Source organism: Prunus mume, linkage group LG4 (genome assembly GCF_029339155.1).
Source record: "Prunus mume cultivar Tortuosa linkage group LG4, ASM2933915v1, whole genome shotgun sequence".
Classification (NCBI taxonomy): domain Eukaryota; kingdom Viridiplantae; phylum Streptophyta; class Magnoliopsida; order Rosales; family Rosaceae; genus Prunus; species Prunus mume.
Window position 1 is genome coordinate 14,125,065 of NC_142701.1, and position 12,071 is coordinate 14,137,135.

At 35.6% G+C, this 12,071-nt stretch overlaps 1 protein-coding gene across 1 annotated transcript; it reads right to left on the reverse strand.

Moving 5' to 3' along the window:
- Positions 1–1,026: 1,026 nt before the first annotated feature.
- SRF6 (STRUBBELIG-receptor family 6) lies at positions 1,027–8,531 on the reverse strand. The gene is made up of 16 exons (XM_008229872.3): positions 8,173–8,531; positions 6,315–6,447; positions 6,141–6,212; positions 5,981–6,046; positions 5,816–5,887; positions 5,656–5,727; positions 5,231–5,302; positions 5,076–5,141; positions 4,906–4,968; positions 4,518–4,822; positions 3,679–3,962; positions 3,053–3,324; positions 2,713–2,845; positions 2,011–2,147; positions 1,767–1,923; positions 1,027–1,600 (listed from the first exon to the last, which is right to left on the reverse strand). Exons 1-16 carry the CDS (start codon positions 8,267–8,269, stop codon positions 1,448–1,450), a joined length of 2,154 nt encoding a protein of 717 aa, XP_008228094.2. The 5' UTR covers positions 8,270–8,531; the 3' UTR covers positions 1,027–1,447.
- Positions 8,532–12,071: the final 3,540 nt, after the last annotated feature.

Consider the following 12,071-nt stretch of genomic DNA (forward strand, 5'->3'; position numbering starts at 1 on the left):
TTTGCCCAAGTATTAGTGATGGGTGAAAGTTTACATTATTTTAGTTCAATGTGAAGCAGCTATCCTTTATTTTCATGAGTTGATTGGTACTAATATCAGCCATGAAAATCAATGACAGGAAACCTTACGGTTGAATCCTGAATGATCACCCTTGCGGCCTTGCTTGGGTTCAATCTCAGTATCTCATCTTATCTTGTGCTCATTCATCCGCCTTGGTTTTCTCATCTTATTTGTTCTTTTGTGCTGACGACCATAAATAAAATAAATGTTCTCATATAGACGGCTCTGGAGTTTAGGACAAGCTTATCATAAAATTCCAACAATGCCAACAACAAATCATCTTGAGTCCATCCCAACTTATAAAATTCCGTCTTCTATGCTCGTTTTGATGCTCTAAACTTCGAAATGCCAACATAACGAAAAAACTCAAGCTTGGGCAAGAGGGTCTTCTCAGCATTTGCTAAGACCAGTTTTGGGCTGTCAAGTTGAGAGAGCAAGGGGCTTGTATCTCAAGTAGTTCAAAGTATTTATCCCTACATCCGAAGTCCTAGGTTTGATTCCCCCTCCAAAGTTGAAAGATGTGGGTGTCACTGAGTCCATTCCATGGTGTTTGAGAGGATTAAGAACCGAGTTTTGTCCTCAAAACTGCACCTCTTATTAGTGAGAGAGTTTTGGGGACAACCATGAGTCTATAAGCTAGGAAGGAGCTGTAAAAGAGCGACCTTGACCTTGACCTAGCTATTGTGGTTTATCTTTTGGTTCAGCACCTAATATGATTTTGTTGAGGAATATGATACGACTGAAAATAGGTTTCTTTTGAAGAAATGCAAATGGGTCATTGAGCAACCAACAATTCTACAACTTGGAAGCAGTAATTGCAATCTTTTACAACAATTGAAGCTTCCAGGCATAACTGCAACGTACCAAAACAATACAATGCTCTAGTTCTAAATCAAAATCACATTTTATATGTTCTCAAATTTAGGGAGGATGGATAAGAATGATTCCTTCCTTCAAACCACTTGATTGGAAAGAAAAAATGAATTTAAGTATTTTTTATTTACTTCAATATCGTACAGATACAAGAGAAATCAGGTGCATCAAGATTCAAGAGGCCTATATGCTTCTGTTCTGCAAACTGATATAGTGATGTTGCATGGCGCATGATTTGATTTTATTGTATACATACTGTGTGAAATAAAAATGAAAAAAAAGACGTTATCATTTGAAACAAGCTCCAAACCGTTTTGGGCAGCACCAGTTCAAGTTTGAAAAATATTCAACAAGGAAAGAACTACCTCAACTAGGTAAAATATTAACAAACATATGCTACCAAGCATGTAGGCTCAGTAACATATTGTGTAGCCAAGGTGAATATGAACTCAAAATGTATGCTTTTCTTGCGGCATGTCCTCATGTGTATCAGCATTGTCACCTCGTGCTTTCCTCAAGACATGTCATCCTGTCCATTGGCATTGTCGCCTCTCTGGGATCCTCCTTGATCATTTCCAATTGTTCTCCTGCTCATGTTGGCTCGCTGCACCAACCGAACCAATGCTTCAACCACTTCCGACATAGGAGGTCGGAACTCAGGCTCGGGCTGCACCAAAATGTGGTAGTTAAGGATCAGATTTTCACTTCAGTGCAGAAAAGCAAAACCCAAAGCCTATATCTTATATTTTAACCAGAAGCTAGCTGACAGTTGTCATTCATGCCTTAACGAGTTAGACATTATTCAATTTAGTATAAACTCCATTAAACATTACCTGGACACAAAGGGCAATCACATCAGCAAACCGTGACAGAGATTTAACTGGATAGAGCCCCTTGAGTGCTGGATCTACCATTTTCGAAAGAGCGTCAATATCATGGAGCTGGGGTGTTGCCCATCGAACCAGAGATTGTTCAGATCTAGGCTTCGAGCTGTTAAGGAATTTTCATACAACAATTAACTTCACTAATCGTTAAAAATGATTATAATATTAATACTATTTTAATGTCAACACTTACCTATCAAATGGTTTCCGTCCACTAATAAGCTCCAGCATAACCACTCCAAAACCGTAGACATCACTCTTTAGAGTATATTGACCAGACATTGCAACCTCAGGTGCACTGTACCCAGATCCCGCATTGTGCTCCAAGGCCTGCTCATGTTATACTTAAAACATCAGAATTTTCCCACAAAATCGATGATCAATTCATTTGATTCAACAAGAATGCACATGGGTTCTGCTAATAAGTGGTCAACAATATCCATCTGCAGACAATCATCAATGGCCATCACTCCATTCAATGAAGTGAAGCTATGAAGTCCCAGCACAATTTAAGGCATAAAGTTGGTGTTTCACCAAGGAGTTCCACATGAATTTTTCCTTGCTAACAAATAAAACTCATGGAAGCCTACAGGAGATCTGACAAGTCTGCTACTACCTTATTTCATTAGGTCCATTTTATGTAAATGTTAGACATAGAATCTTACTACTCAGAATCTCTGACATCTGATTGGTGCATGTTTAAAAATCCTAGTAATTATAATTTATAATAATCTACAATGTCCCAATACAGCTATTCTGTTGGGACACAATTTCACATAATGGAATCACCAGTTCAAGTTGTATAGATATATTATATTATATTATATTATAATTATATATATATATATATATATATATATATATTAAACGAAGTATAAAAGATCTCATATTGAACCTGATCAGCATTGGGGATAAAGCTTGCGAGGCCAGTGTCTGAAAGATGAGGGTTGAGCTCCACATCCAGTAATATGTTGGCTGACTTTATATTTTTGTGAATAATTGATGGTGAGCAAACTTCATGCAAGTACCTTTATAAAAAAAAGCATTGTGAGTACCAGAAACACTTCATTCTCATTTGTCAAAAAATATTTAAAGTACCGGTCATAGAGATTTGACCTGAAATCAAGGTTTCAAAAATGAGTTCAAGCTTCTATTTATAAGAAATGCAACCATCAAATTATATCAAACTTTCATGTCTAACTTTCAATTTGACCATTTACCCACTAACAACTTACTCTAGTGCCCGTGCAGTCCCCAGAGCAATCTTGACCCTAGAGTTCCATGTCAATGGCTTGTTGTAGTCATCTGATAGATGCAGGAAGTCATGCAGCGAACCACTTTTATGGAACTCATAGACTAGCAGGTGCTGTCCATGCTCTGAACAGTAACCCACCAGCTCCGTTACATTCGGGTGATGCAACAGGGAGATGTTCGAAACAATCTCTGTGAAATCTTCTGACAACTCACTAGGAAGGACAGATGAATCTATTTTCTTCACAGCAAGAACCTATAATATTGTTAAGAGAATTAACAAATTAATATCATTTATGTTTAGTCTTTTAGAAACAATTGGAATTGGAGTATTTGATAAATAAGAAAAAAGATATTCAACAAATGCTTAACCAACCATATAGGCATGCAGCATTTATACTCTCTGGAGCATTCACTGTGTGTGTGTGCATGAAAGCACAACCCATGTGCCCAAGCGGGCAAGGCAAAAGAGAGAGCCACAGGATATTAAAGAAGGAAAAGCACTACTCTTTGAACTCGATATAAAGGAAACTTGACAATGAATCAAAAGAGATTATATTTTTCCAATCTCAATTGCATGGCAAATAGATTAATTAGGATAAAAGTGTACCTTCCCGTCATCAAATTGAGCACGATAAACACGTCCAAACGACCCCTCACCAAGAAGGTTTTCAACGTTAAAACTGCCAGTAGCAATCTGCAGGTCTGCTATTGAATATGAGGTCACATTTAAAGGAGCTGTGCTGGTTTTCTTGACCACAATGGGCTTCTTTGAGAAATCTTCTTCATCAAATGATTTATGACGATCCACTGGTGGGGGTCTAAGATTTATTGTGGCAGGAGTATCGAAGGTCTTCATGTCCAACGTGGCAGGGGTTTGTACAGATTTCATTTCTGCATTGGAGTGCCACAGACATGGCAGTAAACATTCAAAAACAACCATGGAAAGTAAAAAATGGTTCAACAAAGAACTTGTAGATCTGAACAAACATAATTGAAATGTTTCTATAGCTTATATGCATCACTAATTTCAAAAGTTTAAGGCTTGGTCCTTTTTCTGTAATTTCAATTAAAAAAAGGTTTGTGAATAAACTGAATCTAGAGACATCGAGACATTGGCACAGGCTTTGGCAACAAACATGTTCAGTAAACCGCATGTTTGAAAATCAACCAAAAAAAAAAACTGCATGTTTGAAAAGTTCCTTGGCATTAATAGTAGTTTTATTTACAACACCACAGATCTCGATCATTTACTTTCACTTGAATGATTTGCAACATGAACTAATAAACTCGGCAGGTATTTTGCAGAAAATAATGAAATTCAAATCCAGTTACAACAGCATAAATAGCAAACCACAACAGAAATGATAGGTAAGACGCAGAAAAAATATTCTGATAATGCTCAACTGAATGTAAGATGTAGAAAAATTGTAGGTACTAGCTAGGTACCTTTTACTTCACTTGCAAGGGGAGCAAAGGGCTGACTATCAAACTTCTCCACGTCTGAGGACGACCTCCTCGATCTTCTCTTTATGATAAAGAATGCGACAACCCCCGTAACTACCAAAAGAGATATCACTATTCCTGCTATGCCACCACCTCCTATTCCTGATTTCTTTCCACCTTCACCTGCACCACCTTTTGATGATGAGCCATTGCTGCCAGATTTGTGATTTCCGTTGTTCTTGCTGGCTGGAGGTGTACCAGGTGGAGGTGGGGGTGCAGGGCCTGAGTTCCATGTGTTTCCATCCTTCCTGTCATGAGATTTCTTAGAATCATATAATGAACAGATTCATTCCAGATTTAAAATAACAGTAGCTAATAATAGAATGCTTACTCCAGATTAATGTTTTTCAACTGCTCTGGAATCCAGCCGGTAAATTGGTTATTTTGAATATTCCTAAGAAACATAAACAAAAGCGCTTTAATGGGCTGAAGGCCAGGACACTGAGGAAAGAGAGGGAGAAGGAGCAATGAATATCCGTCTAAGTTGTATGGCTATCTCACAGATTTTCAAGGGGGAGATTGGCAAGGACATTAATGTTCCCTGTAAGCTGGTTATTCTGCAAATTCCTGAAAGAAGACAAATTCCAGGGAAGAGTCAAGACAAAAACTAGATAATTATACCATAATGAATTAATAATAAAACTTTCAATACTTACATTGTGGTCATACTTGAGAGGGAGCTTAAACTCTCAGGGAGGTTACCTGACAGAGAATTGAAAGAGAGGTCCCTGAAGCAAAGAATAGAAACTATCGTCATTTGATCCTTTAGCAAAACCAACTTGAAAATATTATAACGACTTGTTTAATTTCTGAGCATTATACCACACACATTGACGAAGGTGATTGACAATTGAAGAATTTCATAGAAAAACATAACTAGATTCAGAGATATCCCAGGCATACATTATAAAGATATTCAAAGATTGTTATTCACAGATTATAAAATATCGTATACTGCGAATAACATTACAGTTTCTTTTAGAAGAAGGGAATGACCGATTTGCAAATTATGCACTTGCGCCAATGTAGACAGCAATGCAAGCTACTCCTTATGTAAAACAAAGATAGAAGGAGAACTCACAATGTGGATAGGGAAGAGAGCTTTCCAAAAATGTCATCCACCTGGTTCTGAAGCTGATTGTGACTGATGTTCCTACAGTTCCCAAAAGAAAATGAAATTGGTTTACTTTAAACATTTTGTATAAGTTGTGACAAGAAGTTGCAAAGAAACATTTACTTACAGATATTCAAGAGAAGTTATCTGAGAGATGGAATAAGGGATGCCTTGATTGAAGTTATTAGCAGCAAGGTTTCTGCATGCCAAAAAATAGTCTATATTATCAAAAAAAATCAGAAGTGGAATAATAAACAAGAAAACAGTAGATTAATGTGTTTATGAAGCATACAATCGAGTCATGTTTGGAGGAAGTGAATAAGGTATACTGCCTGCGAGATTATTATGGCTCATGTCTCTGCAAAAATTTTCAAATACTCAAATCACGAGATCAAACTAATGCAGTAAAAAAAAATATTGATCAACTTGACATATATGACCATTGATCTTACAGGTTGGTTAATGATGTCAAACTCTGAAGGGAAGACCACAATGATCCCGAAAGTTGAAGATTTGATACATCACTGATTAAAAATAACATAAAAATACCAATGACAGAATAGGTATCAGAAATCAGCACAAAGGTGGAAATATCCAGGGAAACAAATGAGGAAGTAGGGAATCACATTTCTGTTACTCGTGAGCCTGAGCACTTAACACCTTTCCAAGACTGGCCACATGGATCATCACCATTTGCACTCCACTGGGTTAGCTGAGATGGGGAGTTTAAGCTACTATACAAGGCCTTTAGAGCAGAAACTGTGCACATAACATGCCACAGGAAAAGTCAATACATGCAAAGCTAGATATGGACTATGAATGAGCAAGCATGCTAACTAATTGATAGAATCTAAAAGATGCTTTCAATTAGGGGTGCCATGATCATGTCAGGTTAAGACACCAATGTTCAACTAATTGGGTGAACACTAACAAGATATAAATTAATAATCGTGTCAGAAGAAACAAAGAAGTTCATATTAAGTACCTGTAAACACATTACCAAAATATTCAAAATGAAACTGAAACTTAAAAAATCATATAAAAAATTACGAATAAATTTTATTTTTATTTCATACACCTAAACAAGTTATAATAATGTTCAATTGCTGATGGATTGTAAACTTTGGGTCACTGACTGAAGTTCCAAATCTAAATGAAGATGATTGCTTATAGAATGGTTCACAGACAATGAAAACAAATTCTAGCGTTAAAGAAACTACCTCTTGAAAAGACTAATACTTTTATCATGAAGTTCATATCACAAGGTTAGAAATTTATCCTGAAATTTTTTGTTGGCGAATTAGGTTTGCTGGGATCTTTTTGTTGCTGCCTATATCTTCTTTCAGAAACTTTGTTTCTGTACAGGGCTTGTTAAGCTTGAAGTTCTCTTGGTTTCTTTTGGTTGAGTACTAAGAATTATCACCTTGGTTTGTTTTAAGTCTTCTAGTCTTCTAAGCAACATTGATATTATTTTGATTTCAATTGCTCGTAAGTGAATCTACATTGTCTTTAGGCATGTCAACCTTTGATATGGTTGTTTTCGTGGTACAGTATGATAGTGAAAACATTGGTAAAATGATTGTGCTCATTAAAAAGACTTTGACATTTTTAAAAACAACATCGTTTTTGTAATCTTACAAACGGTAGGCTCCCTTGTGTTTTAGTTGATTAACTTATTAAAATACCAATGGTATACTTAAATCCCTTTCTTACAAATTTATGCATCTAAACAGGAAAATTAGAAAATCCAGAATTAAATCTCAGCCATGCTGAATAGGTTAGCCAAACTAACACTTCAAATCCTGGAACTTAGAATCATGTTTTTCAAATCCCATTCTTTTGAAATCCCTTGGTACTTTCAATTACCTGATCTAAACGCAAAGTGCAAATTGTAAATGTTAGAAAAGTAGCAATTGCAATTGCTTTTCATCATATCTCAAAGTGGGAATTAAACGCTTTTAAAACGCAAAGTGGCAATGATAGTCATAAAGCGACAGCTAATTCTCACTTTGATAAAGAGAGAGAATAATTTCATTCTCTTTTCTGAAGCTCGAATTACATGAATGCGAAACAGCAATCACATAAAATCCCAGAATTTATTTATTTTAAATAAAATTAAGTGAGGCAAAGTAAAGCAACACCACTAATATCAGACCAGACCCTGCATATAAACAGTTCCTCTGATATTGCCCTTTCATTTACAGAAAGAACTCCAAACCAAAAATAAATAACTCAAAATCAACAATATAAGCACAAATCTGAACCCAATAAGCAGTTGAAGGACCATTTCTAAAATACTAAAGGAAGTCAAATCTACAATGCATGTACTGGGTCTAGTATTCAACAAAAATGAAGAAAAATAAAGCAGCAAAAATAATGCGGATGTGCCCAAGATTAGCTCATGAGACTACAAACAAACTGGTATTAATTCAAAGAAACAGCAACAAGGAAAAAGAGAGAAGAAGAGTTGGGTGAGACACTGACCATCTGCTGGATCTGTGGCAGCATTGATGGAACTGGGACTCCATCCCAAAATGCAGATGCTGAACACCAGCAAAACCCACCTCCAAGTCTCCAACATCTCTCTCTCTTCTCTCTCAGCACTCACTCTCTGCCTATTCTAAACTTACCCACAGAACTCAAAAGCTAATGAAAGCTTGCCCCTTTTTGGGTGAATTGATTTTGTTTTCCCAAACAGATTTGTAATGTATTTTATTCTTAAGTAGCCATGCCCAAGCAAAGCTGGCAGGCACGATTTGCCAGAAGAATCCAAAGCCACAGAAAAAGAAAAGCTTTTGTTTTTTTATCTCTCTACTTCTTGGTTCTATTGCAATTTTCTGTCTTTTCTTTTTCTTTTTAGGTATGAGGAGGAAAATACACAATACTCTTGGTTGGTGTGTATGCACTAGCTGTGTGTAGCTAGGCCAACCCAACTCTATGTATAATTCATTGCTATATCATATTCACATTATTCTCTCTCTATCTTTCTCTCTCTCCCTAATTATTTTCCAAATTAGATTTAACTATAATACAGAAAGTCACAGCTTTCATCAGCTTCACACGCTTTCATCAGTACTGGCCTTCATTTCATGACTGGTGGCAACCCAATACTTGAAATGCATGACCCATAAAAGAAAAAAAGATTAAAATCACCAAGATGGATTTACTTTCACTAAAAATGTCACCTTTTCAATGGAGAGAGATGAAAGTCACGAGATTCTCGTACATAAAAATCAAATCTTTTCCTTTTTTTTCTCCTTTTTCCTGTTTTTCTCTCTCACATTCTGTGACAGTGGCATCAATTTTAGTTAACAGTTAGATTTGGTCTTGGATTAGATTTGGTAGATAATCAGTGACCCAATCAGCAGCGAAAGCAGGGCAGTAAACAGTGGCGATGGTGCCATATTGGATTCGACTGTATTGAGTTGGACTGTACGAAGTAGTCAACGTCAGAGCTCCTCCTGCTTCTGTTTTTACTGTCACTTCTCTTTTACTTCACTTTTCTTTTCTTGTCCTTTGAATCTACGTACATGGTTGTTGTTTGGAGTTTGAGTACATTACTAAAATAAGGAAAGTATTTAAGACACTCTGCTAATATTTTAATACAGTTCCTCCTTTTTTGGGTATACCTCTTTTTTTTATCTTATCAAACCATTGTATAAAAATTCAATAATTAAGCATGGAAGTACATATAATTGTTCGCATATTTAGTTTGTCATTTTATTTTTAATTTGACAATTTGATATTTCAAACTTCTGCAATTTAAAGAGAAAAGAATTCGAAACTTCTGCAATTTAAAGAGAAAAGAATTCGAATTTAAGTTTAAAAACGTTAGATACACTGTCTTAATCAACTGACACGATTCACATTTGCTAATAGTATTTATTTATAATAGGTAATAGAGCATCTATCGTCTATCTCCCTTTTTTTTTTTTTTAAGGAAAGAGCATCATGCCGTCTACCATGTTCTTTAGTATTTAAAATTCAGATTTGTTTTTTAACTTATATATTGGATTTCGGTGGTAGGTGAAAGTGAAATAAACACACAAAGTCAAATCTCAACGAATCTTTTCTTAATTCTTCAATGAGGCAAATGATTATGGATACAACTTTTTTTTATTTATTTTTAATCATTATGGATGATGCAAAGCAGACGCTCTTATTCCAACCTATAATCTATTGCCTAACGGACCATGACATCTTTGGACAAATAATTTTTTTTTTTTTTTGGTCAATGACCAAATTGATTTTCGATAGCTATGTTTTTGGTGAGGCAGGCAACCATAGACAATGAAGTATGAAATTTATTATAAGCATATAAAGAAGACGTATGAACGAGATCCAGCCTAATACAGACGGATGATGGTTAATGCAAGAAACATGTGTTTCCCTTCAAACAAATTCAACTCCATATATTTGTTGCGATATGACTTTCTTTCTTCTTATAAAAGCACTTGCAAGGTCCATATATCTTACATCGTAAGTTAAATCAACAATAATCGTATTTATCATATTAGTTTTCATGTATTTTTTTATTCAAATGATATTCTATTTTAATTTAATCTAATCTATAAAAAGGGGATTCGAACTCATGTGCAGATGGGGGGTACATCTGCTCTAGCTAACTTGACTAAGTCCATATTTACTACTAATTATCATGTCTTTATACTCATTTTCATGTATTTATACTTGGGAATTTGATTCTAATGAGCATTTGTCGCATTTCCAATCAGAAGTAAGGAACGCTCATTCCATACACATGACTTCATTCATAAAAGATCATTAAAAAAATTTATACATGGAATTTGAACTGAAAAATCCTATTTAAAAAGTGAAAACTAAACACCGCTATACCAAATTATATTATTAGGCTCCTAAAATTTCGAAGCTGAACATATTTGAAGTTTTCTTTAGGATGCTTGCAAATTGCAATATCTTAATCATAATCTACCAGCCTCTGATTTTGAATTAATCTCACAATTATGATCGTGGCAAGCATTTTGGAGTCATAATTTTATTACAAATATGGACAAGGATAAAGAATGAAATAGGCTGACAAGTGTTTACAGGTGGGACACGTGTAAATTATTTTCTTCTGTTGAATGACAGAGCAATGCCATACAAATTTAATTCTACTGATACAACTGCAAACAAATTCATTTCAAAATGCTTTACGAAAAAGATAAACAAATTTTTTAAAAAATAAATAAATAAAAGAAGGGGGAAAAATAGTATTTTTGTATTGAAAGTTGAAAGTGCCGGGTCATCTGCTAACTAAATATTTAATCACCATCAGCTATCAATTAGCTAGCTAATAGTTGGAGACCACGCTTTTGTCTCTGTACCGTGTAATATCAGAAACCTCCACGTTTGCATGGAGAGATGGAGACCCATGAGGACGTGGCCTCCTCTGCTTGTTCTTAGTCTTGTCGGTGGTCGGTGGCGTTTTTGTTGACTCAGCACCTCCCTTTGGAAGCATCCTACAAGCTCTGCAACTAGACTCACTGCTTCATTGGGCTCTAGTTTTCTTTTCTTTTTTGGTTGGTGTTTATTGGGCTTGAGTATGTTCCAAGCCCGTTGATAGTAGGGTTGCTTCATGTTCGTACTCGTTTTATCGGGTCGATACGTTGAGATAGACCTAACTAGTCCGTAACATGTTCGATTCCGACCCAAATCCAAAAGGGTCAGTTCTTAGAGCATCTACAATGGAGGGGTGTATTTTCAAGAGTGTAAAGCCACTTTTACATTCCCATTACATCTCTGAAGGTTGTAAATGTGGTTTTTGCTCCAATGGGGAATATATAAATCTAAAGATGTATAATTGATTTTACTCACTTTTGTCCACCTTTTCTCATGCATGCCCCACTTACAAGGGATGTAAAAAAGGATGCACATGTGCATCTAAACCTCCCCATTGCAGGTGATTCCTATCACAAATTGTGTATATTTAACATACACCTCATTATACAACCGCTCAATTGGAGATGCTCTTAAGACGTTAATGGAGTTAATTAGTAGGACGACTGTGGGATGAATTGTAAATTCATATATCAGCTGATTGATTATGTCCACCTATGTGAGTCTTTGATTTAACCATTACACAACTTGTGGGGCCGTTTGTGTGACAAGGGTTTGCCTTATTTCTTCTTTGGTGTATACCAACTTATGAGTTGTTCAAGAGTCCACAATAGGAGAGGAGGATTTATCCTTTATATCAAAAAGAAAAAGAAAAAGAAAATCACCACAATTTTCTATCAAATTTGTTCACTAAATAATGGCAAGTATGCATATTAGTATCTTAACTATTAGAACTAGTGAAGTTTAGACTCCCCACATCATATTTACTTGAAATACTACTACATCATATTCACAAATTTGAGTGA

Bases quoted from the DNA above. Each gene is read 5' to 3' on its own strand.
- SRF6 (XM_008229872.3), bottom strand. From the start codon at position 8,269: ATGTTGGAGACTTGGAGGTGGGTTTTGCTGGTGTTCAGCATCTGCATT. The intron at 5,142-5,230 runs GTAAGTATTGAA...GTCTTCTTTCAG, and splicing joins CTCTCAAGTATGACCACAAT to GAATTTGCAGAATAACCAGC. The intron at 4,823-4,905 runs GTAAGCATTCTA...ATCTCATGACAG, and splicing joins TTGAAAAACATTAATCTGGA to GAAGGATGGAAACACATGGA.